The 22,386-nt window shown below is 47.7% G+C and overlaps 1 protein-coding gene across 1 annotated transcript; it reads left to right on the forward strand.

The window, feature by feature from the left end:
- Window positions 1-9,450: 9,450 nt before the first annotated feature.
- LOC128974291 (cytochrome P450 3A40-like) lies at window positions 9,451-22,174 on the forward strand. The gene is made up of 13 exons (XM_054390861.1): window positions 9,451-9,521; window positions 10,513-10,606; window positions 11,701-11,753; window positions 12,950-13,049; window positions 13,873-13,986; window positions 14,527-14,615; window positions 15,208-15,356; window positions 15,829-15,956; window positions 16,299-16,383; window positions 17,383-17,543; window positions 17,745-17,971; window positions 19,421-19,583; window positions 22,079-22,174. The coding sequence occupies exons 1-13, from the start codon at window positions 9,451-9,453 to the stop codon at window positions 22,172-22,174; spliced, it is 1,530 nt and encodes a 509-aa protein (XP_054246836.1).
- Window positions 22,175-22,386: the final 212 nt, after the last annotated feature.

Consider the following 22,386-nt stretch of genomic DNA (forward strand, 5'->3'; position numbering starts at 1 on the left):
GGCAGCTGGGAATTGCCACCCTCTAGAGCTGTCCCTTTGATGTCATTAAGCTCCTGGGCAGTTCTGGGATCTGTAATGGTGCAGTGGGAGCCCTCGGGTAGCAGAAATACAGAAGGACATGGCACTATGGTGAGTTTGTAGCTGGTCACTTTGCCACTCTTTGGATGAAGCCCATCCTCTGGTTTTGGTATCTGCTGTCAGTTTGGGGGCAGGACCACCTCACACAGTGGTGTTTGAGTTACCTCTGGGTGTGCTGCGGTTATCGGATCGTTGCTTTTTCTTTCCGTGTCTCCTCGGGGATTTTCCCTGGATTTTTGTTCCACACTTCTTGTTAGCCTCACCTTCACCACCCCACTATTTTATATGAGAAAGTTACTTCTTCTTTTGCAAACTTGCTTCTAATTAAAAGAACCCTTTTGGAAACATGTGTCTCCTTGGTACATTTATTTGAGGGGGGGAAGCATTTTTCATCTTCTTCTGTTATTTTTTTGGGGATTGAAGAAATTTCTGGGTGCCTTTTCAGTGTGCTTAGAGTTAACAGCTCAGGACAGTGAAAAGTATAACTGGGGCTTATAACTTTGTTAGTTCTGGACTGCAAAATCTTGCAATCTGCTAAGAATGACACTCTCAAACACTTACCACCCCAAAATTTGATCAGTATGAAGTATTTTGTTGTTTTCCAGTGATAAACTGCCATCAGATCATTAGCACAAGAGAGTAGTAACTCATTCAGGAATGGAAACAATTGGGGACACCATTTTATATGCCTTTGTCCCCTTGCAAGTAATATTTGCCCTTCTCTGCAGTGTTGTAGCAGCTGCTAATGGGTTCCCACTGATACTGGAGAGGCCAAGCCCAATCCCAGCTGGTGGAAACCAAGGCAGCTCTCTTATTGCAGGCTGGCAGGTGGTGACTGAGCCAGCTGGCCTTGAGGAATAAACTAAACACAGTCAGGTCAGCTACAGCTTTGGTGGGAGAAAAGAGGGTGAGATATCAATGTTTTCAAGTGGGAGAAGGGGAGGAAACAGGAGGAAAATAAAAAAAGTCAAACTGCTGGGGAAAGAACTGGTATCCTCCTGCTTCTGGAAGGGATATTATAAATAATGCAGTGTTGTATAAATACAGGCAGCCCTCTGTGGCTAGGAGCTTGTAATAACCCAGAGGTATCAATGTACCCATTCTGAAGATGAAAATCCTCATGCTGTAGGATTTTGTGAACAAGGCATAATTCTGCAAAATTGCCTTATGATGCAGAAATGCCTTTTCAAGGCCATTCAGTTCCAAAGTGCATCATCCTCCTGCTTCCAGCCCTTGCTCTTCTCGGGACACGTTTCCTCAGTGCCTGTTTTTGTGGTTAGGACTGGAGCATGGACATAAACACAGGAGTGGATGGGAAACCTGCCACAGCCTAAACAATACCAGAGAAAACAGATTGGCTTCCCTCCCTGCCCTGAACTGCACAAGCAATGGCTTGACTGAATTGAGTAATTTGGGCTTTCATTACTGACCCTTTTCCTGCTATTTGTCTCATTTGTTTCTTCTTCTTCCCTCTGTGATTTTGCTCCAGGGTTATTTATTTTTCTCCTTGCTCCTTTTATTTGCATTTTTTTTAACCCAGTCTCTTGTTCTTTTGGTGATGGTTTTGTGTTGGGTGTTTTGTTTTGTTTTGTATTTTTCTCTTCTCCTCTTGCCTTACCAATTATTTTCATTTCAAACCTTCATTTCCCACAAAATCTAAAAGAACTTTATCTGGACACGTTTTTGCTGGGGTTTTGTTCACTTTCATGATGCTCCAACAGGAGGAGTCCTTTTGCTTTGCTGTCTTCTTTGCTTGGAAATGCAGGGGACATCCCTCTACAGCCAAGACAAGTGGCCACTGACTTCCCAGGCAGGTAGAGACCTTTATTAAGAAGGCAACTGACACATTCATCACCATTCATTAATGAGATAAGATAATCCTACCTCAGATGAGTCTGACATCACTCTGTCACTGAAGTCACTCTGTGAGGTTTTTACAAAGCAAATTTCTCAACCCTCCTGAAGTTCTTTGCAGGATGACAGAATCTGCACCTAGATATGGAGCAATGAGAAAACTGCAAAGCATTGTGTGACAGTAGTCCATCAGAGGAAGAAGCATCCAATGGCCATGATGTCATTCAAAGGTATGTTCCCACATTGTGCAACTTCTAGGAGGTTCAGTGCACTGCCTTTCAGGCTGATCTGGTTCAAAACAAGAGTGCACAAGGTGGTGAAGCCATGGGTGGCATGTTCCTCACTCTAAGCCTTGATAAGCTGAGTTCATGCAAATGTTTGCACTTTGTACGCTGCACAGGCAGCACAGATAAGGGTAAAAGGCAAGTCTGAAAAAAAACAAAACAAACCTCTGTAATCTATCCTGGAGCCTCACACTGAGAGTGACTAAATGCCTTACAAAGAGTGTGACCTCACCACAGCATCCTCTGGCAGGAGGAAATTGAGGCACAGGCCAGCTCTGCCTGTGGGACCCACCACAGTTGGTGTGACTGCTATCAGTGTGCCCAAGTGGCCTTGACTGCAAAAGTCCTCAGCAGAGGGTGAAGAAAACACATCTTTCTCACAGACCAGCAGGCTGAGCTATTTTTGAGTCTCTATAAATTGTCTGTTTTCCAGCACTATCATTCATACCCTACCAGGGGAACACGACTGACCTAATTAGAGTCTAATTCCAACAGTGCAAGACTCAACTCATAAATACAAACTTCTTTTTTTTTTTTTTTATTTCAAAATTTGGGTTATTTTCTTAATGTAAGTACAAGTTCATCTGATGGGTATAAACACCCCAGAAGTAGGAGGCAGGGGAGGAGCAGAACTATGGAAAATTTGGGATGAAGCAGGGCAAATTTGCAGATTGATTTATGAGATTTGTGACTTAATCTGCTGGGAGGACTATGCCCTGGGATTAAATTTCTTGTAAAATGATGGAATTTGGGAAACGTCCTACCCCTTGCCATGGAAAAGACTGACAAAGGAAGAATTCAGCATTTCAATCTTGCATCCAACAAAATCCATCCAGGGTGATCAGTGGAGACACTTCCATTGATCCATAGCTGTCTCTGCACCACAGAAGAAATTAGAGATGAGAAGATGTCAGCTTTCAATGAAGCCCAATTCATGAAGCGTGTAAGGGTTAATCCAATCAGCCTAACACCTCTTTTAGTAGCTACACAAAAAGCCTGCTGGTGAGTTTGAGTGAGAAGCCTCCAGCCACACCTGCTTGGGCTCTCAGGAGGGAACATGCCCTAACACATTCAGGATGGCTTACATCCACCACCTGCTGATAGGGAGCCCACAAGGCTGAATGAATCACCAGCCAAACAGCTTTGTTCCTGCCCTTAGTCCATGCACACAGATGTGTCCAGGGAAAAAAAAAAAAAAAATCTGTGCCCAGAAAAAAATCTCCAGAGGCCAGGCAGCAGAGACAAAGCGATGGGCCAAACTCTTCCCTTGGGCAGCAATGTTGCTCTGAGTGCAGGCTCTGGAGCAGAGCTCCTGGCTCTAGGAAGGCATTGCACCCACTGGGCTGGTTTTAGCATGTGTCACCGTGAGACAGGCTGGGTTGGGAGGTAAGGGGATTATGGTGGAAAGGAGTGCTATGTCACGAGTTTAGAGAGGATGTCTTCAGGGCTGTGTCATGGTTTTTGTTATTTCCTAGTTTGACTTCTGATTTGGAAATCAGAAATTGAGGTCACTGCAAATGTGGCAATGCCACTTCACTTTCTGGAAAGGACTGGCTGCCTCATCAAGTGAGCCTGAACTACCAGCTGGGAGGTCTGAAAAGACAGAGAAGTTCTTCTGGGGTACAGTGAGGGAGAGGCTGTTGAAGCCTGTGTCTGAGCACGTGGGGAGTGCACACAGCACTGCCCCCTCCCTGCTTTCTGTAATTAGCTTGATGCTCTAACACTGACTGTGGCTTATAATTTTCCATCCATGCTTAGAAATTATAGAGGAGGGAACAGGAGATGGGTTTCAGCTGTTGATGCTTCAGGAGCATTCGGCAGCATTGCTGGATGAAAGGAGCAACACGGTGGGTTTGCTCTGCAGAGGTCTCAGAAATACCTAGGCGTGAAGCAGTGTGTGCTTTCAGGCTTGGTGAGAGGCAGTGCCAGCCCTGGGTCATTCCCTGCCTGCTGGAGCTCTTTGAGGAAGTTGTACATCTGGTGCTTTCCCATTTAGTCCTTTCAAGAGGCTCACTTGAGAGCAAGGTTTGTGAGGAAGAGCCAGAAACAAACAGCTCGTGATCCCATTTGTGGGATGAGAGCAATATAGGAAGAAAATTGTTAAAGATGGGACAATCAGTGAATAAAAGCCTGGGTTTTAACAAGGCTGACATCTTGCAATGTCTATTAGAAGACTGTTGTGTGTTACAACGTGACTTCTTCCATAGCATGTGGAGGAAAGAAAAACCTTTGTGTCTACAATACAGCAGCTGAAGAGAAAGGCTGAGATGCAGCAGAGCATCTTTCTTCTGGAGGTGGTCTTGTACCCCAGTGGTCTGCATCCTTACAGGAATTCTGTCTGGAAGTTCAGTGCCACCAATCAGTAAAACCACCTCTCCTCTGGGGAGGATTCTGTACTTTGATAGTTTTTGCATCTCTGTTTCTCTGGGAGTTTTTACGAACAGAAGGGTTGGGTTTGGTTTGGGTTTTTTTGTTGGTTTTGTTGTTGTTGATATTGTTTGCCAGCCCTGCTCCTCTGAAGTTCTTCATGAGGTTTAATATCATCCTCTAAGTCTCATCAATTCAGCTATCATTTCCCAGTTGTTCTAAGAGGTATTGTCCCATTTTTGTAGCTATGACACTACCAATGACTACAGCCAGAGCACACAGCTCAAATCACCTTCTGTTTGGGTTACCCATGGTGACTATCAGCTTTTGAGTCCCCACACGTGCTCTGCTGGGCCACCTGTCCTGTGCCCCCACAGGGTGCTGGCCCCTGCAGAAGCGTGCTGTGCTCCAGGGTGACAGTAGCACAAACACATGGCAAGTATCTGATGCATCAAAGCCAGGCACTGCTGTGATAAGGAGGGGTAGATAGCATAGGGATTAATATTGAACCAGGATTGCTGCTGGGGTGGGGTGGGGTGGGGTGGGGTGGCAGGAGCAAACACACCAGGAGCCACTGCAGTGGCATATGTTTGGAAAGCAAATGAGGTCATGGCTTCAGCAGTGTCCAGGACTGCTACAGGAGACCTTGTTTTGGGGAGAAGTGACACTGAGTCACTCCTCCTCTCCCCAGGGTATGAGGACATCTGATCTCTTTATAGCACTGTGCATATCACCAGGGCTCCCACCAGCCTCCCTAAAGTCCTTGGGTTTTCTTACTAATGGAGAAAGCAGTGGCACTGTGTCAGTGTCAGTAAGAAGGGTGAGGTCAGAGAGGCTGAGGCCAAAGCAACTCATGACCCAGAGGAGAAAGTTTCTTTTGGATCACTCTGGGTGCTCCACAGGTCATTAACCCCAGGAACATCACTAGCTTTATAAACCACCTCTGCCTTCTAACATCTAACCATGCCATAGCTCAGTGCACTGAAGAGGTCACTGGTCATTGATGTGACTTCTAGCAATGGGATTTAACAGCTCTCTCAGAGACATTTCCTGTTAAATGGAAGTTATTATCTGAAATGTGGGGGGAGGGAAGTGACAATTCTGTGAAAAGGAGAAATTAGAAGAAGCTTTGATGTCAACTCACAGTCTGCTGCTGCTGTTGTCACTGTATTTAGCATATCTGCTGCATGAGCATGGTGGGGAGCATTCATTGTTCTCCCTTTTGGTACCTCAAGATGTTTTTCCTGGGCCACCAGGCTTGGACAGACAAGATCTGTGTAGCCCAAACTTAGGCAACTTTCTTCCTTTCTCTTAGACAAGGTGCTGGGACACTATGGCAGCCTCAGCTGCAGCACTCTTGTGTGGTTTGCTTGCCAGCAATGTTAAAATCTTTTAAATGTTGCCAGGAAACCTCATCTGGAGAGGCTTCCCCCCTGTGTTGTCCCTTCTGGGTGCTATTTCAGTGCCATTCATATTAAGAAAACAGCCTCAGTAAGTGTACATTCTGCCATCATATTTGCTCCAAAGGGCTGTGTAAGTATAAAAGCATCACTTTAATAGATTCAGCTTCTACAAAATTATGCAACATTGAGTGCTCAGGATCCACCCCACCTGCAACTCTGAGTTGTAGTAGCAGTTTGGGTTGGGAGGTGGACTATGAGTTGATTTTCAACTATTGACTGTGATTTTCTCAAATCTGTGGAGCTAGAGAGACACAGAATCATAGAATCATTTGGGTTGGAAAAGACCTCTAAGATCAAATCCAGCTGTCAACCTACCACCATGCCCACTAAACCATGTCCCAGAGTGCCAGTTCTACAGCTTTCTTAGACATCACCAGGGATGGTGACTCCATCACTTCCCTGGGCAGCCTGTTCCCATGCCTGACCACTTTCAGGAAAGAATTTTTTCCTAACATCCAACCCAAACCTCTCTTGGTGCAACCTGAAGCCATTTCCTTTCGTTCTACTTGATATTCTCTCTACTTGATGCTAGGGACAAGAGACCAACCCCCACCTCACTACAACCTCCTTTCAAGGCAGCTGTAGAGAGTGAGAAAGTCTCTCCTGAGCCTCCTCTTCTCCAGGTTCCCTCAGCTGCTCTTCATAGGACTTCTTCTCTAGACCCCTCCACAGCTTCATTGCCCTTCTCTGGACACGCTCCACTGCAAAAAAACAAAACAAAATCCAGGTGAAAAAGGAGTCTGCATAAGTTCACCAGCCACACATATGCACAGTTCCCAGCTTGGATGCTGCAGAGCCCAGCTGCAGGAGCCCTGTGCAGGAACATCCCAGCCACTGTCTGCCTGGATTTCTCCTCTGGAGAGTTTGTCACTGAAGGGTCAGGAGGAGCTCAGCCGAGCATGTTGCTGCTGGGAAGAGAAGTTCTCCTGATGTGAAACAGGTCAGGGGTCCCTGTGTGCCCCACTGGGCTGCCTGATGGAGCACTGTGGGTTTGATGGGGCTCTGCATCCTTTTTTCTTCTTTAGTGTCACCTATAGATCAGTAGATTGCTCCCATGCAAACCTATTTTGGACAAAAGAGCAATTTCCTCACATGTGGAGCTGCTGCACAGTTTTAATTTATTTTTCAGGGGGTAACTAGCACCTTTGTTCTTCTCTAGGTCTGACTTTGCCTCAGTTTCTGTCTGAGAGAGGAAAATACTGGAGCACAAACCTCCTTCCTGCTGAGAAATCACTACAGCTCTTAGCAGAGGTTATTGGAAAATCAAAGAGTTTTTGTGAGGGGAAAAATAGAGCGAATCCTGGCTGAGGAGCTGCTTCCCCAGCACTTGGTTTTTCCTCCTGCCTCTGACTGCAGTTCTTGATGACCCCAAGATGGGGAGAACAGCCCTAAGGACCTCAGAGTAAAAGGTAACTCTCAGCATATGGCTGCTTCAAGGTGTATTACGAGGGGGAGACCCCATAAAATGGAGAATAAGGGTTTGCTGCAGCTCACTACTGGGGTTCAGCTCTTCAGAGCAGGCTGGGGGAGTAGGAATCAGGCATGTGCCTTCATCAACCAGTTAAGTGATCACTGTCAATCGCCAGTCACATGAACCATGAAGCACATTGTGGTTATGCTACCTCCATACAGCTGCTCAGCTCTCCTGGGTGGAGGTGACCCTTGGACCCAGCAGCAGCTTGGTACCCACTGCATGCATTTTATGAGGTGAAATAAATGTTTCACCAAAACAAAAAAAAAAAAGAAAACTTTGCCTGGGCTGTAGGCATTGGCCAGCACGATCTGCCTGTGCTGCCTGGCAGATAACTGCAGAAGCACTTGGGCTCTTCAAGGCTGAGTGTGCCAAAGGCAGGAGGTGCCAGGGAGCATGGTGTACATGTGTGGTCCTTAGCTGGGTCTTGTCTCCCTTTGGCTAGGTGGCTCTATTGGTGGGCTCAGGAGACATGAGGAAGGGACTGTGCTGGATGCACCAAGGAGGAGACTCTTGGCCCTTCCTGGTGTGATAGGAACGAAGGAGATCATGCCCTGACCCATCCCCACAGCTGCCCACCAGCACAAAGAGTTTGTATATGCTGCAGCTAAAGTGGCCAGAGGCTTCCCTGCAAAGTCTGCCTGTGTAACCCATTTTCCTTGTTTGTCTGGGAGAAAGCAGCCAGTCCCCACCTGTGTGCCTGGAAATGGGATGACACTGAGTTGCCTAAAGCCAAACAGCAAAGTCATGTTGTGCAACCCCCACACCTGGGAGCAAACACAAAGCCTGGGGCAAAAGGGAAATGGGAACCGATCCCTAAATGCCCCAGATGGGCATGGTGCTCACCATGCCAGCAGGTTGCTTGGTCCTCACTGCCTCCTGCCCACAGCCCCATGCTCTGGTGGCTTGCTAGGGCCTGAACCATGGGCACACAAGTCAGCCCAGTTACTGATTCGTGTGGTGAGACATCAGGCAGAACCCCCATCAGCTCAGGTGGGGGCACAGTCTGTGCCACCACAGGACCGTATCCTTTTCCCCACCACGTGTGAGGGCCAGAGGGCTTTGCCTGAGGATAACAGACCCCTTTCAGCAAGTGTTTCCTTTCAGCAACCTTTTTCCTCCAGCCTTTTCCCTCCTGGCCCCTAAATAAGAGTTGGGATGACAAGATAATTTGGGATAGAACAGGGAAGCACAAAGGATCTATGCAGCCAGAAACCCTTCAGGAGCTGGGGACAGGTGAAACAGTAGCAGTTCCTTGTCCCTCCTGATTATACCCCTCAGTAAGAGTGATCCACTTCTAGGGGAAGAATTTAAATGTAAATGTAGGACCACCTTAGAATAATGGCTTAGCTGATAGAATAATGGCTTAGCTGATAGAATAATGGATTAAGTGATAGTATAATGGATTAGGTAACTGATGGAGCATGTGTGCAAAGCTTTCTGTGATGTAAAATGGTGACCCCAGTCATGCATAGTTTGTTATTTGTGCTGTATATGAACTGCTGCTGATTGAGCTAAGGAGATACTAGAGTTGTGATGTCTCACAGAACCAAATTATAGCAAATACCTGGACTGGGTGCAGATCAGCTTCACAGCCTGGGTAAGGGACCCTGCCTTGGGACTGCAGAGGCAGGTGGATGGGGTAAAGGAAGTGCATGCCCTTTGCTCTCTTTTCCTCTCCTGCAAACTGTCCTTTCAGAAGATTCCAATCTCGAGATTGCGGGGCAGGGAAATTTGTTGCCACCTCAGCCGAAGGAGAAAGCTGTGCACGGGTTAAAGTTTGAGCAGCCGAGCTCAGAAGATGCCTCCTCCTTCTGTCATGTGAGCTCGGCTGCGTATAAAGGTCATGGGGGGAGGGGGTGCGGAAAGAGTTTACGAGCTGAGAGTGCGGGCCGGGAGGGGGTCGCGGTCATACGGCAGCTTAGGGGACGCGATGGATCTCCTGCCAAACTTTTCTACTGCTACTTGGCTACTCCTCATCCTTTTCTTTAGCCTCCTGATCCTGTAAGTAGAGGCTGATCCTGCGGAGTGACCAAGGAGGAAAAATCTTGTTCCTGCAGCTGGGGAGGGCTTGGGACCCACGCCCTCGGTGGGGACGTGCCCAAGCAGATGAATTGGTGTTTGACAGCCCTCGGGGTTGCCTTCAAGGCAGATCCGAGGGCTGGTGAAGGGAGGCTGCAGGCTTCCATGTGCCCTCCCTGTGCCAGCTGGAAGGGAAGGAGGAAGCTGGGCTGAGCGAGGAGGGAAATAAAAAGGAATTTGTCGATTTATTCGTTTATTTTGTTTTCCTCAGCAGAACCAAAAGGAGAAATAGCTTCTGTGGCTTTATCCCCAGCAAGCTCTGGCTGGTTGCAAAGGGGGTAGGGCTCCGCAGGCTGTGAGCAGGGCAGTAGGTGATGTCTGCGTCTGCCCATGTGCCTGTGCCAGCAGGAGTCCCTGTTCAAACAGTTGGCAAAATGGCCCTTTTGCTGATGTGGCTCAGGGGAGCTGTAGTGAGCTGTACAGGCAAAAGCTTCATTTTGCTGTAGTAATTGATGTCCCTGCTCGGCTGCCCCCCTGCTGCTGCTGCTGCTGCAGCTCTGCCACCTGAGCATCGCAGGAGATGTGGAGGTCTTTGCAAAGTCAAACCTAAGGACAGGTCTCCTTTTGAGAATTGAGTCACCCTGAGTCCTCTCTTCAGTCATAGTTGTCTCAACTCAGTAATGAAATGAGGTCCCTGAAGACAGACCTGAGGTGCCCAGAACATCCCCTTTGCCTAGGCTGGGCTGCAGCTCCTTTCAGCTCTTGTATCAAAGTGTGCCACAAATGGTCTGGTTCATCCCAAGTGAACCTACACTTACTGCAGGAAGAATTTCCTCAGCAGGTCTGCTGCTCCATAATTTTCAGCTTTCTCTTGGTGACAGGAACCAGTTATTTAAGCTGTTCACTGTGCTCAGGATGAAGAATCTTCTCTTTTCATTGCATAAGTAGATTTTCCATGCTCTTTGCTTGGCAGCTATGGGATATGGCCCTTCCAGGCTTTCAAGAAGCTGGGCATTCCTGGGCCACAGCCTGTGCCATTTTTTGGAACTTTGCTGAGGTACAAGGAGGTGAGTACTGACAGCTGCTGCTCTGGAGCTGTCTTAGGTTCTTCCTTGTAGCTGCTGCTGGGTTTCCCATCCTTTGTGCATCTCTTTCCTCTGCTTTTGATTTGGTCGACTAAAAATGATATTTTCAGTAGGAAACTCTTTGGGCACACAGAGAACACACAAATTCAGGTTGGTTTGAATGAGGTGTGCTGTGCTTTTCAACTCCTTTGCAATTTAAGTTATTAGTTTCTCCCTGGATTTCTACCTGCTTCTCAGCAGCTGAAGTTCTGTTGGAAACAAACAAACAAAAAAAGGCAAAATGCCTGAGACTGCTAATTTCTGAGAGCTGCATATTTGTTTGTGCTTTGTGTCATCCCCATGAAGAGGCCAAAGTAGCCCCAGCAATGCCTTATCCAGCTACTTGCTGTTGGCCCAGCTTAAGCCAGACAAATGGATTTTGATATACCAAACCTTACCAAAAAACTGGGTAGCAGCTGGTCCCAGGTAACTGACTGTAAACACAGCACAAAATACTGGCTTCAACAAAAGAGGTGTTTTAGCTTCTGTTTGCTGGGTTGACAGCATCCACATGCTTTCTTAGCTGATGCATGGTGAGTGCTGTGTGTCCCATAAGTTTCAACCTTAGACGTAAGATCAGTTAAATCCTTAATGGAAACAAAGCCAAACAAAAATAGCTATTATCACTCCACTTCAGGAACTGCAGTGGAAGATCTCACGAGGACAAGGCAGTAGCAGCTCTTAACTTGTTGAGCTGAAGATAAAGGACACCCTGGGATTTAGCTCTGCCTGCTAACCCTGCTCTCACTACAGCTGTGTACCCTGTCATACCTTGTCTTCATTACATTTTTCACTCAGGTTGGCTAGCAGAAGTTGAAAGTGCTGGCTTTTTTTTTTTTTTTTTGTTTAATCTCTGCTCTTTTTCCCCTTCAGCTCAAATGTCCCCAAAGTGTCTCTACAACTCATAAGAACTTCCATGCACCCCCCAACCTCTGCAGCTTACAATGGGCCTGTGGGATGTACCACACTGCCAGCTGTGACCTGCTTTGATCACTCTTTGCTGGCTAAGTGTTCATGTCTCCTCTTGTCTCTTGCAGGGAGTCCGGAATTTTGATGAGATGTGCTTTAAAACGTATGGCAAAATCTGGGGGTGAGTTTCTTTCTGCTGGTCTAGTTGGAGGTGTCCCTGCTCACTGCAGGGGGCATGGACAAGATGACCTTTGAGAGTCCCTTCCAACCCAATGCAGTCTGTGAAGCTGTCAACTAAACTAGTCTGTTTGGGGTCCTCCATAGCTCCAAAAACAGAATGGAAAAAAGTATCACCATGCCTCAGCATGGTAATTCCAGCAGTGACAGCTTTGCAAAATCCAGCTTCACCACTGGGAAGGTCTCCAGCCATCTCTCCAGGGCTTCCCTCCTGTTGGGATTGCAGGGCTGGCATGATGGTAGCCAGCTTGAAGGGTCATTTGTTTCCATAAGCTTTGAAAATAGCCTCCACTGCTTGGTGTCAAACTGAGCCTCACACCTTTGAAGCTGCTCTTCTGTCTGTCTTGTGCAGAACTCAAGCTGCAGGCTGCCACAGTGTTTTTTATCTTGCTCCCTGCTTCTCCCAGAGCCAGGGCATGAGCTACCTTTCAACCTGCTTCCTGCACAGGACTGGTTTTGTGCAGGGGCCTCTTAATCATGCTCCCACTGAGAGCCTCTCAAACTGAAGCAAAAGTGTTGCACAAAAAAATCCTGGGAGACTTCATGAAACCTAGCACTTTTTTTTTTTTTAAGATTAAATGTTCCTGAGCCCCTTGAAGGCAGCAGCTTCCCTCAGGTGTGGACCAAGGCTCCCTGCCCTTTAGCCTCCACCATGGCTTTGAAGTTCTTCTGTCTCTGTTGATTGGAAAATGGAGGAGACAGATGAGTTTTTCCCCTCTCATTGCCTCACAGGCCACACAGAAAAATCTTTACTCCACAGGTGGACTATTTGGTGTGGATTTACTGACTCCAGCCACTAGTTGTGGAAGCAGAGCTCAGACAGCCCAAGTGCAGGGGATCAGTTCTGTGGCAAAAGCTGCATTTTACCTAAACCCACATTGCAGTGGCAACTCTTTAATACCACAGATGACTGCTAGAAATGCTCCCACTGTCTGTTGAGCACACACTTTCCCTCTCTCCATTTTTGCTACATAATAAACCAGTTCCAAGCTCATCATTTTGGCTGGTTTTTTTTTTTTTTTTCAAGAGGGGCCTCAGCTGGCCCAAACCCTTTGGGCTCCAGAAGTCAACATGGAGGTCTGGCTGCAGACAAAGCAGGCTGCTTTTGCTCCAGCTGACTGAGGGTTTCTCTTGGCTTAGGATTTTTGATGGCAGGCAGCCTGTGATGGCTGTTTTGGACCCTGTGCTTGTCAAAAACATCCTGGTGAAAGAATGCTATTCCATTTTTACCAACCGCCGGGTAGGTATCTTGTCCCTTGTTCTGTTCTGGGGGTGCTGGTGGATGAGAAGCTCAACAGGAGCTGTCAGTGTGCACTTGCAGCCCAGAAAGCCAACTAGATCCTGGGCTGCATCAAGAGAAGTGTGGCCAGCAGGTCAAGGAAGGTGATTCTCCCCCTCTGCTCAGCTCTGCTGAGACCCCACCTGGAGTACTGCATCCAGTTCTGGAGCCTCTGTTACAAGAGGGATATGGACATGCTGGAGGGTGTCCAGAGAAGGGCCACCAGGATGATCAGAGGGCTGGAGCTCCTCTCCTATGAGGAGAGTTGGGGCTGTTCAGTCTGGAGAAGAGAAGGCTCCGAGGTGACCTTCTTGTGGCCTTCCAGTATCTGAAGGAGGCTACAAGAAAGCTGGGGAGGGACTTTTTAGGATGTCAGGTAGTGACAGGACTAGTGGGAATGGAATGAAGCTGGAAGTGGGGAGATTCAGACTGGATGTGAGGAAGTTCTTCACCATGAGAGTGGTGAGAGCCTGGAATGGGTTGTCCAGGAGGGTGGTTGAGACCCCATTCCTGGAGGTGTTTAAGGCCAGGCTGGATGAGGCTGTGGCCAGCCTGATCTAGTGTGAGGTGTCCCTGCCCATGGCAGGGGGGTTGGAACTGGATGATCCTTGTGGTCCCTTCCAACCCTGACTGATTCTATGATTCTATAATGGGACTTCAGGGCTCAAGTCAACGCTCTCTGGTGGGGGTTTTTGGTATCTGTCACGTGGAAGGTGGCTGGAAACCTTCACCCTTCTTGCCATGTCACCATGTCTCTTTTTGCTGTAACATTCTCCCTGGGCAGAACTTCCGTCTGAATGGGCTGCTGGGGTCAGCCCTCAACGTGGCTGAGGACGAGCAGTGGAAAAGGATTCGTAGTGTGCTGTCTCCAACCTTCACCAGTGGGAAGCTGAAGGAGGTAAAGCAGAGGCCACTGGTACTTTACATCAGTAGCTGGAGGAGGACTGAGCCATTTCTGAGTGCAGACCTTCCCCTCAGGTGGGGAGGTCACCCTGTTTGTCAAGACCACATCCATTAACATCTGTGTTGTTGGGTACAGTTCCTACACAGTGGTTGTCTGCCTTCATGGGAGGGAGTGAGGAGAAGGGTATGGGGGGATGAGGTGGCACACAAGGCAGTGCAAGCTGAAGCTGGTGGCTGTGTGACCTGTATTTTCCTCTTGCTAAGCACATCATTCAGACCTTGGGTGCCCATTTTCCATGTTCACTCTTAGCTGGAGTGGATGCTTAGCTGGAATGTGAGCTGTGTGTGGACTTTGGGAGGTCACATGTAAGATGAAAGTGCTGTCTGAAGCTTGCAAATGATGCCTTCCCCTTGCCTGCCCTTTCTCCATGAGCCAAAGCCTTAGCCAGTCACAGATGGCAGTGTGGAATTGTCCAGCCCTGTTTGGTGGAGGTGAAAGTGCCAGCAGTGCCTTGTGCTTTGGTTTGTATTTCAGATGTTCCCTACTATTAAACTCCATGGTGAAAAATTAGTGAAGAACGTTGAGAAGAAAGTGGCTAACGATGAGTTTGTGGCTGTGAAGGAGTGAGTAACTGAGTGGGGCTGACTGGAAAGGATTTGGATTCACTGTGGGGATGGGGCCATTTGGGAGAGCCTTTTCCATGCTGCAGCATAGATCCCTTGTCAACTGCTGAAGCAAACTATGGTGATCATGGGCCTGGAATGTTCCTCAGCAGTGGGCTTGCAGTGCTCTGTTCTGCTCAAATGGAGTAACTCTGTTGACTGTTTCATTTTACTGAGCATTCATTTTAAGGAAGGTGTAGAGCCTGTTCCAGAAGCCCTGCAAAAAGATGATATTTTTGGATGTCATCTTCATAGTCTTACAGATGGAAATCAGTGTACAGAGCCTTCATTACCCCAGACTGCACTTCAGTGCTTTCCAGCCACAGCCTAGGGCTTTGATCCTGAGATAAACTGGGGGATGAATGCAGGAGGGAAACCTTGGGAAAATATAATGATAGTTACCATCAAGTCAGGTCTGGTCCTACTATGTGAGAACTCTGCACTGAGTCCTTGGTTAAAATAATAGCCCTCTTTCTCAAGGATTGTTCCTTAGAGGGATTCTTCTTTACTACTCTGAGTTCATCCCATTCACCCTCTCTGCTTCTCCACCTAGCCTTTTTGGAGCCTACAGCATGGATGTGGTGACCAGTACTTCCTTCAGTGTGAATATTGACTCCATGAGCAACCCCAGTGACCCCTTTGTCACCAACATTAAGAAATTTCTCAAATTCAGTTTCCTGCACCCCCTGTTCATGGTCTTAGGTATGATACACCTCATCTCATCCAGCCCTGAATCTATGTCAGAGGTACTGACCACCTGCAATTCCTGGTAGCTTCCTTGGTGGCTTTGATTCTTCTTTGCCATGCAGTTGATGCTCAGCACTTCACAGGATTAGGTTCACCCTAGGAGATCTGTAGAAATAGTTCTCAAAGGAAAGCAGAGTTGGGTTTCTGTAGCCCATGTGGTTCATTGCAGCTCCCTCTCACAAGCAGAGATCCTGGCACAGGGATCTGCACTTAGTGTGGCATTGTGGCCTTATAGTGATAAGAAGAAGAGCTTCTCAGTTGCTATTGCATGCCAGCCATGTTAGGTTAAAAGAGAGCTGAAGACAGCAAGAAGCAACTTTGTGGGTCAGGGTCCAGATTCACTTCTCTCCTTTCTGTGTTTTGTGCTACTTTTTAGTTTCTTTGGCCTCTCTGAGCTACAATATGTTGTGTTTTAATCTCTTTTCAGTGTTGTTCCCCTTTGTTACCCCAGTGCTGGAAAAGATGAATGCAACTCTGTTACCCTCAGAGGTCATGGAATTCTTCAAGGGTGTCTTCACAAAAATGAAGAAGGAAAGAGAAAAGGGCAGCACCATGGTGAGTCCAACCCAGGTGGCCTTTTTAATTCACTGTGCTGTTCTGAGTGCAGGAGGGACCTGGTGGCATCTTCAGAAGTTGTGGTGTATTGCCTACTCTCCATAGCAACTCCAAGCTCATCAAACCTAGGGAGGGGCAGGCACATGCCCTGCCTGGCATTCTAGCTGGAGAAAGTATCTGTGTTCATAGAGGGTCTCCAGTCTGAACCCCAGCATGCACTGAAGCTGTGAACACGCTTCTGGGGCTGTGATTGGAGCAGATAGCTCAGCAAGCAGCTTGTGCTGCACAAGGTTTGCCTCCTTCCCACACACAGCATCTCTGACTGCCTCTGTTTCTCCCCAGGACAGGGTTGATTTCCTGCAACTCATGATTGACTCCCAGAACTCCCAAGACAGCTCCAAGCCTGATGAGGCAGACTTCTACAAAAGTATGTTGAGATCTGTCCTTCTCTCAGCAGAAAGCAGGGTAGTTCCTTGGGTGGTTAAAGGCAATAGGAGAGGATTTTGGTCAATAATCCCACAGAAGATTTAAGGTCTCAGTGGTGAGGCTGTAATGCTACCTCTTGCACATCAGCCTTTTTATGTTACCTCATCCCTGGGGATAAATCCTGAGGTGTGTTTGTGCAACAAAGAGTGAATGGGGTGAAGATCTCCTTACTCCAACTTCCTGTTTTATCTTCTCTGAAGGCCAGTGATGTTGGCTGTGTTTCACAAAGCAAACAGAGCACATATGCTGCAGGTACCTTGCTTGGCTATGAGCTGCTCATCTGTTCCTCACCTTAAGTTAACTTTTAGACTTAGAAAGTGATGTCTCAGCCAAGGTATAGTCCCAGTCCATCAACCTCAGTCAAGGCAGGATGCTTGCAGACTTCTGAGATGTGTGAAGAGGGACATTTGTATGACACCTTGCACTGCAGGCTGCATCCTGGCAGTGCTTGGACACTGCTGCAGTCTCAGCCTTAAATCCTTTGTTGTCCTTTTTACCATTGCCACGTTGTGCTCAGGGCTTCTAATCCCTCAGCAGCAGAAGGATCACCTCACAGCTTTGAGGAGCTGCTGGACATCTCTTCATCTCTAAGTTTTCCTGGCATGTACCCCTGGGTTCTTTTGGCTCAGTTGCATGTTCCAAAAAGGTGGCTCTAGAAGATAGCAGAGACTTTCTGAATCAGGCTCAGGCTGCACACTGCTTGATTCTGTTCTTCAAGAAAGCAAGGTAGCAGTGCTGATCTTGACAGAGGTTTTTGTGGCTGTAGACAGTACCAGATCCACCTTGTTGTGGTACCAGAGGGTTAGCTGGAGGTTTCCTTTACCAGCTGTTAACTAGTTATCAACAGCATTGCCTAGACTGATGAGTAGGATCCTGAATTCCCAAGGGTTAATCGCTGTGGTTTTCATTTTCTTGCATGTGCTTTTATGCCTCTTTTCAGCATTAAGTGATGAGGAGATTCTGGCCCAAGCTCTTGTCTTTGTCTTTGCTGGTTATGAGACCACCAGCTCCACCCTGAGCTACATCTCATACAACCTGGCCACCCACCCTGATGTACAGCAGCAGCTCCAGGACGAGATCGATGCCAACCTGCCTAACAAGGTGAAGGAGTGTGGGGAGATGCTGGGGTGGCTCCTGCCTGTGCCTTGAGGACCCTGAGCCAAAAGCCAGCTTGGGAACAAAACAGAGCAGAGGAGGCACTGAGATTTCCCCTCCTCTGGTCTCTGATGCCTAAAAGGGAAGCATTTGGGGCAGGGGGGATTGAAGTCCCATGTTTGTAGCCATGCTGGTTGTACTCCCCAGGCTACCCCGACGTACAGCAGCCTGATGCAGATGGAGTACCTGGATATGGTGGTGAACGAATCCCTCCGGCTCTTCCCTGCTGGGGGCCGGATCGAGAGGGTCTGCAAGCAGACAGTGGAGATCAACGGAGTGACCATCCCAAAGGGCATGGTGGTGATGATCCCAGCCCACGTGCTGCATCGTCACCCGGAGTACTGGCCAGAGCCGGAGGAGTTCAGGCCTGAGAGGTGAGGGCCAGGCAGGGGGGTAGCTGCACGCCCAACCTTGGCCCTGGGAGTGGAAATGGCAGCAAAAGTGGGGAATGCATGATTATAACATTTAAATTAGGCATTTATCATTGTCTGACATCTAGTCCCAGCATTACTGTGAGAGGGAGTTTTATGATCTACATCCATAAACTGTGCATGGAATTTAATTAACTGCATTGAAGGCAGCGACAGTGAGAGCAGCTCCCAGCAGCTGTAACACTCAGGGGTTTATGGCCAGATATTAAAGCAAGAGCCACTGGGTGACTGGCACAATGCCATGCAGACCAGCAGTGGAAGGACAAAGACGGGTGGGAAATAAAACTGAATTTCCAACTTTGGTTATGAAACAGTCCTTGCTTTAGGAGGCTCTGTCAGCCCCTGTGAAATGAGACAACAGCCCCAGGCAGACCTGAGAGACTCTGGTTCTGCTAGGCTCCAGGTGGTCATGAAGATGTTGAGGGTCAGCCCAGAGAGAGCAGATGTCTGCCCTTGCAACAAGAGCTGAAGTGTCCCTATAAGCTATCCCCAGTGTGGGAATGTCAGCTTTGGAACAAAATATGGCAGCAGTATCAGAAGTTAGGAAGGGAGATAGGTGCACCTCTGGATCCCTGTGGTCACCTTGTGTTGATGGAAGAAGGAACCACCCAAATGGAAGCACTCTGCCAATGGAGGTTTTATACCAGCTGCTCCAGTAGCACCTTTCTTGCTCCAGTTGAAGGCTCAGGCATGGGTAGCTGGACAGCAGCTCTTTAGAGATCACTTGGCCTTGCTGGGAGTTTATCAGAGATGTGCTGGTGTCTCAGCAGTGAGATACTTCACTGCTGGCTTAGCATGGCTGGGGTTTGTACCTAGACCTCGTGCACTGTGAATGAAAAGCTTTCTGACATGAAAACTAACTGATCACTAAGAAGTATTACTGAAAATGCTCAGTGGCAAATTTCTTTGTGAAGCTGATTGTGCTCCCCTGTTTTTCATGATGAGGAGAGGAATGCTTGGCATGTCTCAAAAGCAGCCCTGCCTTTAGTCACACAGGGGGAGAACATCTTTGTGTTCACTCACTCCTTTGATCTAAAGGGAAGACGTGAAGCTGCAGACCTGTGTGGTTTAGGGTTTGAAATCTGGGTTCAGTTTTTGAGCCAAGAGGGAGTTCTGAGGAAAGAGTAGTTATGAAATCCATTAGCATATTTCAGGTATTCCCTGTTCACCTGATGCATCTGGAGATGCACAACCAACTCCAAGCAGCAGGATAAAAGCAAAGGCAGAAGGTAGCTGTTGAGACAGAAATAAGGGACTTAGCTGGGTTCTTCTAATATGCACAGGAGCACAAAAAGCTTTTACCTTCCCAGACACCTCACCGCTTCAGATCTGAAAGATGGCACATCCTGAAACAGTAGCTTTTTCTAACTTCTGGCTTTTGGTTCTCCTCAGGTTCAGTAAAGAGAACAAAGAGTCTATTGACCCCTACACCTTCCTGCCATTTGGGGCTGGCCCCAGGAACTGCATAGGAATGAGGTTTGCTCTGATCATCGTGAAAATGGCTGTGGTTGTCCTGTTGCAAAACTTCTCCTTCAGAACCTGCAAAGACACTCCGGTGAGGATATGGGAGGATATGTTTTATTGTCTGCCTTCGAGTCCCCCTGAGATGGTCCTGGCCACTCTCTTTTGCCTACATCTTAGGACAAACTGGGAACTGTCTCTCATGCCCATTAAATCCCTCTCTTCCCCAAGGAGCTCAGAGACTGCTTGCTTCAGGACCACTAAACGTTGCCTGCAGGCTTAGGTGTTATTACTTCACACAGAGATCAGGGAGGAAGATTTCACTGTGGAGTAGAGAATCATATGGGAATAACTGTAATTAAATCTTCTCAGTTAATTTAAGTGTTTCACCACAAGTCACTGATATATGTAGTGGGTTTTTTTTTAAGCCTTTACAGATGCAGTTTTAATGTTGGTGGAATATGTCAGGCTGAAATCCCTGTAGTCATCATAGAATCATAGTAGAATGGCTTGAGTTGGAAGGGACTTTGAAGATCATCTAGTTCCAGCCACCTGCCATGGACAGGGACACTTCCCACCAGAGCAGGTTGCTCAAAGCCTCATCCAGCTTGGCCTTAAAATACTTCCAGGAATGAGGCATTCACAACTACCCAGGGCAACCTGTTCCAATATCTCACCACCCTCACAGCAAAGAACTTCTTCCTAATGTCTAATCTAAATCTACCCTGCTCTAGTTTAAAAGCACTGCTCCTTGTCTTATCACCAGCTGCCCTTCTAAAAAGTCCTCTGCCTCTCTTTGGATACACCTAAGCAGTGGGTTGTTCTCTCCTCCACGGTGGGCTGTCAGTCTGCCTTGAAAGACCCTGCTCCAGAGAGCAAGAGGAGTACCCCTCCAGCCAACCCAGCTCCAGAGCTGCACCTTGCAACACAACCATCTGTCTGTGAGAGATCTCAAGACACCAAAATTTGTCTCCTGGGGGCCACTGGGCAGTCTCCAAAGTAGTAATTTTCAAGCAAGTGCAGTCTGAGCTAAATTCAGCTTGGTGACTCTTTGGGGCTATTCAAGATCCTTCCAGGTCTGGGTTTCTATATGAGCACTACATGCAGTGCTGATGAGTCAGGCCCTGCAGAATGGGGGTGTTTGACATGAAGTAAATGCAGTGGATGTTGGAAATCCTTTGTTAAATCCTCCTGAGAACATGGCAACTCCCCGTGACTCAGAGGCAGGTAGCACTAGGGTGTGAGCTTCCAACCTCGACCTGACTTTCTGGATTGACTGCTGTGGAAGTCATTGCCATTATCACATTTTGTTCATGAGATGAGCTTGGGAAATCAGAGCAGAAGGGGCAGCAAGTGTATTCAAAGGACATTTATTGTAAGAAACAGAGAAGTCCTTATTAAATTATGACTTGGCACCAGCGCTCAGCTGGAATCTCTGCAGATTCAGATTGCAACTCAACTAGTAACCTGGAGGTGAAAGACTGTAATAGTCCATTAACAATGCAGTGACCTATCCACCCTCCCCCAAGTCTAATGACATTTTTCTAGTCCTCTGCAATCCATAAAATTGATTCTTTTTATAACTGCCTTTAATTAAAAGGAGACAAGTTAAATATGTATTGTATTATTGGTGCCCATAGGTTTATGGGGCTCTTTCAGCCCGTTTTTCTGCAGAAGATGTCATGTACATCAGATCAGAGAAGGAAGGGGGAAAAAATCATGCTGGAGCATCCCTTTAGAATATGTATATGTAAGCTGCAGCCTCCTCTCACTCCTCCACTGATGGCACACTGGGCTCCAAGCCACATTGCTTAAATATCCTGAAACAAATCTTACTGGAATGTAAGGTTTTAATACAGCTTGTTGGGATGGGGGTGCATTACCCTTGTCCTGCTAGGGAGGAGAGCTGGGATATGAGCAGCATCAAATTGATGGAGGAGACCTGGTAAAACACTCTTCCCTCCTACACAAGATGACTTCCTCCAGCACCAGATTTAAAGGTTCTTTCCATTGACGTTTCCAGCCCACCCCAACAGAGTCCATCTCCTCTCTGTGGGGATCTCCTCTCTGTGGGGATCTCCTCTCTGTGAGGATCTCCTCTCTGTGAGGATGCTTTTCCTTTGGTACTCAGTCTGAGCAGCAATCTCAGTTTTGTTCTTCCAGGAGTGGTTATTGTTCTTCCAGCTCCCATTACAATCTCGCTCCCCTCAGCACTGACTTCAGCACTAAACAAAATGGCACTGCCTGCCCCTCCTTAGCTGTGGCTCCCCAGATGGATTTTGGCTGATTTTTCTCTCCATGCTGGCATGCTGATCAGTGCAACTCATCTGACCATGCCATGTGAAAACCAGAATTCACTAACCATCTTTTTCAAGAGCTGGGGGCTATTAAATCCCAGCTTGTAGCTGTTTGCATGAGCAGTTAGTGGTAGTCCTGCTGGAAGTACACCTGTGAGCTAGGAAATGCATTGGAAACAAAGGGTAGCTGAGATGTATGTGGGCTGTAGGGGTCCTCTTGCTATCTTGGTTGTCCCTTTCCCCGTCTTACATGGCTATTTTGTGTTTGTTTGATTTTTCCGTCCTGCTCAAGATCCCGCTTGTTCTGGACACAAAAGGTTTCATACAGCCAAAGGATCCCATTGTCCTGAAGATGGTCCCTAGATCCCATGCTGATGTGGAGAAGTGAAGGAAGCGGGAAGAGATCAGAGACTCATGTTTGATGGTGCCTCCTGTAAACCCTTGAGAGAAGAAGACCCCAGCTTGGTGTGAGTGCTGCAGAAATGGCAGTGCTGCAAACCCTCATTTTTCAACCAGAGCATGAGGGGTTTGGCCCAGAATAATCACACAAGCATCATCCTAATGAAAACGAGCCCCAGATGCCACTGTCCCCCATCACAA

This window comes from Indicator indicator, chromosome 22 (assembly GCF_027791375.1).
Source record: "Indicator indicator isolate 239-I01 chromosome 22, UM_Iind_1.1, whole genome shotgun sequence".
Taxonomy (NCBI): Eukaryota; Metazoa; Chordata; class Aves; order Piciformes; family Indicatoridae; genus Indicator; species Indicator indicator.